This window comes from Anabrus simplex, chromosome 1 (genome assembly GCF_040414725.1).
Source record: "Anabrus simplex isolate iqAnaSimp1 chromosome 1, ASM4041472v1, whole genome shotgun sequence".
Taxonomy (NCBI): Eukaryota; Metazoa; Arthropoda; class Insecta; order Orthoptera; family Tettigoniidae; genus Anabrus; species Anabrus simplex.
In genome coordinates, this window is record NC_090265.1 from 1,037,258,827 (window position 1) to 1,037,264,826 (window position 6,000).

Below are 6,000 nucleotides of genomic sequence, written 5' to 3' on the forward strand. Positions count from 1 at the left end.
ATATCAATGATATGTGTAAAGAAGTGGAATCAGAGATAAGGCTGTTTGCAGATGCGGTCATTTTGTACAGAGTAATAAGTAAGTTACAAGATTGTGAGTGGCTGCAGGGTGACCTCGGTAGTGCTGTGAGATGGACGGTGGGCACTGGTATGATGATAAAGAGGTAAAAGTCAGGTTTTGAGTTTCACAAATAGGAAAAGTCCTCTCAGTTTTATTACTGCATTGGTGGGGTGAAAGTTCCTTTTAGGGATCATTGGAAGTACCTAGGTGTTTATATAAGAAAAGACCTTCATTGGGGTAATCACATAAATATGATTGTTAATAAAGGGTACAGATCTCTGCACATGGTTATGAGGGTATTTAGGGGTTGTAGTAAGGATCTAAAGGGATGTAAGGAGAGGGCAAATAAGTCTCTGGTAAGACCCCAACTAGAGTATGGTTCCAGTTTATGGGACCCTTACCAGGACTACTTGACTCAAGAACTGGAAAAAATCCAAAGAAAAGCAACTCGATTTGTGCTGGGTTATTTACGACAAAAGAGTAGTGTTACAAAAATGTTGCAAAGTTTGGACTGAGAAGACTTGGGAGAAAGGAGACGAGCTGCTCGATTAAGTGGCATGTTCCAAGCTGTCAGTGGAGAGATGGCGTGGGAGGACATCAGTAGACGAATAAGTTTGAATGGTGTCTTTAAAAGTAGGAAAGATCACAATATGAAGATGAAGTTGGAATTCAAGAGGACAAATTGGGGCAAATATTCATTTATAGGAAGGGGAGTTAGGAATTGGAATAACTTACCAAGGGAAATATTCAATAATTTTCCAATATTTCTTTGTGATCATTTAAGAAAAGGCTAGGAAAACAATAGATAAGGAATCTGCCACCTGGGCAGTTGCCCTAAATGCAGATCAGTAGTGATTGTAGTGATGTCTCTCTCTGTCAAGAGCTGCATGGAAACAATTTTGAGAATTGTGTCAACTTTTGTGCGTGGTCTTTAAGACAAGATCCACCATATTTAACATGCATGTTGTTTTGTGGCAAAGCAACATTTACAAATCATGGCCAAAAGAATCTCCAAAACATGCACTACTGGTTTATAAACAATCTCCATTGGCTTCATCGGGTAGAATGCCAGCTTCCATGGAGTTTACATATGTGGTGTGTATTGAACCATCAGCTCATAGGTCCTTTTTTCATAGAAGGAACACCTGATTCTCAAAAGTATCTCAACATTCTAACAGACCAAGTTCCACAGATGTTAGAAGACATTCCACTGCACACTAGGAGAAACATGTGATACTAGTATGATTGCTGTCCAGCACATAGAGCACAATGTATTTCAGCTTGTCTTCACCGATTGTTTCCAAATCATTGGATTGGACGAAGGGGACCTTTACCGTGGCTGTCTCGTTCACTAGGTTTGACCTCTTTTTAGATTTTTTTTCTCTGAGGAAAGCTAAAAGACACTATTTACAAGGACATGCCGACTACACCAGATGATATAAAACAACATATTACTGCTGCCTGCACTGAAATTTCTGATAAAATACTAGAACGTTTGCATCAGTCTTTACATGGCAGACTGGAAGCTTATATTGAAGCCGGTGGTTGTTATTTAGAACCCATCCTTTGAAGGCCAATTCCCTTTTTTCTTCACAATCCAAAGAATTTGTTTATTCACTTTTTCCCAAGTTAGTGTTGACATGTGGAGCACACAACTGGTGGTATTTACAATTTTTGAACTGTGATAGCTCATAAACTACTAGTACTAGAATCCTAAAAAGAAAAAAACCACCATTGACATTTGAATTTACTCTAGCTTTATTTTGTTAATATCAATAGGCATTGTTCCATATGATAAAATATAACTTTCTAAAATAAATACACATTCTAATAATAATGAATAAAATTTGTGTATGTGCTGCAAGTTTAAGATGATTCATCGTGTATACATGCTCGCCATTAAAATTGCAACACCACAAAGTTTGTTATGAAGGAAGCCAGTTAAATGGAACTTAAAACTTTCCAGTTACAAACACCACAAAGTACGTGGGCCATCACAACTGAATATATTGGACGGAATACCCATCATATACAGGTGACATGATTACTCTTGATGCTCGGATACAATATACAAAACATGGGGAAATCACAACTCTGTGACGACCACATGCAGCATTAACCACTGCTACATGATGTGATGTGGCAGTGCGAGGAAGAGATTTAGATATCCGTTGTGGCCACAGGTGTCCTGAAGCAGGCCAATCGTCCAACCATGGACCACACCTTTTCGTTGGGTGATAGATCTGGTGAATTCAATGGCAGCTTGTACCATAACTCCTGGAGCTGGACAGGTTATACAGTACATAATACAGGTCATGACCAAATGTATGCCATAGTGCCACCAGACACAGATGCAACTATCGTGGTGCTGCAAGCAGAAGCAGGCAGGAGTCATCAGTGAAGATGGTGGCATGTTATTCGTCTTTCCAGGCCCCAGTGTTCCATGCACCGTTGTAGCCACAAGTGCCTGGACAAGATACTCTGCTGCTGCAGATGGCAAAGAATCATGCATACAGACACAGATTTATGTGCCACATGCCTGAAATCGTGAGCAGAGGTGTTTAATATGTTGGTTAATTCCAATGTCTTGGGGGTTCTATGTGTGTTCAGTCTTAGCATTAGGATTCATCATAGGTACAGTCCCATCCTCACAGACACGCAAGTTGCCTATAGGCATCAACTCGAAAGACCTCTCCAGAGGCTGTTAATTTAAATTACTGCTGTTGCTATAGTCATAGGATAGGATTAATGACAGATGCTAGAGGAACCATTCCAAAATTTTAAATGGATACTTTTAAATATACTAACTAAATTTAAATTTAATATCTACCATATTGACTTCATTGTTAGTGGGTTGTTTTTTTTTCAGTGATGGCCACTGTATTTGGAGCTGTACCATTTATTGGACCTTACTGGGCTAGCTTCCCTGCTATGTTGGAGCTGTATTTTAGTCAAGACAATGGATTGGCTGCTCTCATGCTGTTAGTGGTGCAGTTCGTAGCTGCTTCTGTGGTTGATGGCTTTGTCTATTCTGAAATAAAAGGGTATGCTGAACGAGCTTCCATTATATTTCTTTCACGGCTTGTGTTCTTTTACCCGTTTTTTTTTTTTGGTAGTTGATATCTTCATTCTTTGAAGGATTGGGAATCATCTTTACCAGTGTTTGTTTGTAAAAGAGAATATGAAGTGGTAAGAAACAGGATTTAAAAAAATTGGTGTTCTGAAAATGAATGACATCCAAACAAAAGAGATGTCGTTTTTTCTGTTACAATACATGAAAATGGCTGTTAACAAGTAATGATATGGTTGTGTTATGAATAATGTTCAGAAGATAATTAAAAATAGTACATTTGTTGTGTGGCTTATCTTTTAGAGAAATGTTCAACATAACAATATTACAGTTTTCTTCTTTGTCTATAGCATGATCTAAGGTCATTTTTGTATGTGTGTCATTATGAGTAGATAATCTTCAAGTAAACATTGTATTTCTGTTGTGCAGATGTGGTGGCAACTTAATTGTAATTATACAGAATATTATCCAAACATTATGCAGATTTTCAACCAAGTGTAAAAGATGTATGTCAGAACAGACAGATATAGTGGTACACTTAACCAATTCAGGCCAATAAAACTTTGTAACCACTGGAGAGAACTTATGTCTATTGTATTGTACTGTCACTAATCAGTTATCGGAAAGAAGTCAGCAAGGTGAACTTGTAGAAAATAAGCCATTTCTGATACATATGTTAGAAGAATTTTAAGGACTTTTGAGGTTGAAACCTTAAAGATCTGCATTGCTACAACCACTACATGAGAAAAATCCTGCCAAGCATAGAAAATAATGTAACCTTCAAGTTTTCCTGTCTGTCAAATCTAATGCAAGATTAATAAATACTAAAAATATTAGAATATTAGAAAGAAACCTTTTATTATCCCCCCTCCTTGGCACTACAGTCCTAAAGGACCTTGGCCTTTCAAGTGACCACTGCTCAGCCCAAAGGCCTGCAGATTACGAGGTGTCATGTGGTCAGCACGACAAATCCTTTCGGCTGTTATTCTTGGCTTTCTAGACGGGGGCCGCTATCTCACCATCAGATAGCTCCTCAGTTCTAATCACGTAGGCTGAGTGGACCTCGAACCAGCCCTCGGATCCAGGGAAAATTCCCTGACCTGGCTGGGAATTGAACCAGGGGACTCCGATTTAATTAATAACAGTACATTAATTATTCAAGCAGAAAAGCCGGGACTCCAGATCTCCTTCGAGAAAACAGAAATTCTAACAAATATTAAGTCAGCAACGAGAGTGCTAGAGGTAGGAGAAGCAAAACGGGGAAATTCAAATACCTTGGAGAGTGGGTAGATTCCAGTACTTGTGTTAAAGGAGCCTTTATATCACAGATCAGGAAAATGGAAACGGTATATCAACTTACCAAAAATGTCTACAGGAAGAAATCTATATCCATTAATGCCAAGATACGAGATTACTGTACAGTAATGTGACCGGAGGCTTTATATGCTGCAGAATGCCTTACTGTGAATACGAAAGGTCTGATCGACAAATTAAAAATAAAAGAAAGGCAGATCTTGTGGAAAATCCTAGGGCCAATCAAAGACAACGGTAAATTTAGAAGACAGCATAATCACGAACTCTACACACATGTAGAAAAGACACCATTTGCAGGAGGAGAATTGTTTTCTATAGTCACATTGCCCTTATGAATCCTACAAGGCTGAGCAATAGGATCTTTAATTACTTTCTCAACAAAAAACCAAGGAGCTGGGCTGAGTGGCTCAGTCCGGTGGTATTTGAAGGTGCTCAAAAACGTCAGCGTCATGTCGGTAGATTTACTGGCACGTAAAAGAACTCCTGCAGGACAAAATTCCGGCACCTTGGCGTCTCTGAAAACCGTAAAAGGGTAGTTAGTGGGACATAAAGCTATTATTATTATTATTATTATTATTATTATTATTATTATTATTATTATTAAAAACCAAGTAGGCATGGTTCACCGAGGTAGAGAAAGACTTGCAAGAAGTGGGGATAACGCAGGAGGGTATCCAGAAACGTATTCCGATCAAGAAGAAATTACAAGAGCATCTTGGTTTCCAAGAAAAGCCAAAACTAAAAACTGGCAAAACATGGACTGAAGCAGGGAAGGAACAGCATAGGATTCAAATGTGGGAACACTGGGTGAATATTAAAGCCCAAGCACAAGGGAAAGGAAAAGGACAGCTTAGATAACGTGGCCCGTAAATGGCCAAAATGACAGAAAGAAGTAGTAGTTCATTAATTTATTTTTACATTTTATGGCCTACATTGGACCACCCTAGTCAATTATACAAAGGATTTCTTGATTTCCTATCAGCCCAATATTTTTCCATTCTGAGAGATGCTGCCTTCCTTTGTTCTGTTAAAAATACCCTCCCATTAGACCTTTTATTGATCTTGGTCTCTAGCCTGGTGTGTGTGTGTCTTGAAGTATCTTAACTTTTTCTGTTTTGTTTTTGAGATCATTTATTGTTATTTGCAGTTCTTTAATATCCTCCTTAATTTCTGTGAGCCATTTAATCTTGGTCTTTCTGCTAATTCTGGTGTCAGGTGTTCTGATAAGATGTCCAAAGAATGATATACGTGTTTTTCCTAATCATGCTCAATACTGGTTCCATTTCCTTATAAACTGTTTTATTTGATGCTATTCTCCATTGTCCATTAACTTGACTGTTTATTTATGCATGTTCTAATTCTTCTTCTTTCTGTCTTAAGAAATTTGTCTGTTTAGCTGTATTAGTAGTTTTAAAAATGGTTTCACTAGCATAAGTTATTTCTAGCTATGTGAATGTTTTATAATGTCTTAATTGTACTGCTATCGGTAAGCTTTTTCTATTGTATGTAGTCTTGGTAATATAATTTGCTTTGTTTAATTTATTTATTCTGTTATG

At 37.9% G+C, this 6,000-nt stretch overlaps 1 protein-coding gene across 3 annotated transcripts in view; it reads left to right on the forward strand.

Moving 5' to 3' along the window:
• The window catches only part of LOC136857929 (transmembrane protein 245), a 323,942-nt gene that overhangs the window by 223,961 nt on the left and 93,981 nt on the right, over nucleotides 1-6,000 (forward strand). For all 3 annotated transcript variants that reach the window (XR_011017582.1, XM_068225347.1, XM_067137028.2), the window contains exon 12: nucleotides 2,930-3,104. Coding sequence is in view for 2 of the 3 variants with exons in the window: in XM_068225347.1 (XP_068081448.1) it covers nucleotides 2,930-3,104 (175 nt within the window). In the remaining variant the exon portion in view is untranslated. The remainder of the gene's footprint in view (nucleotides 1-2,929; nucleotides 3,105-6,000) is intronic.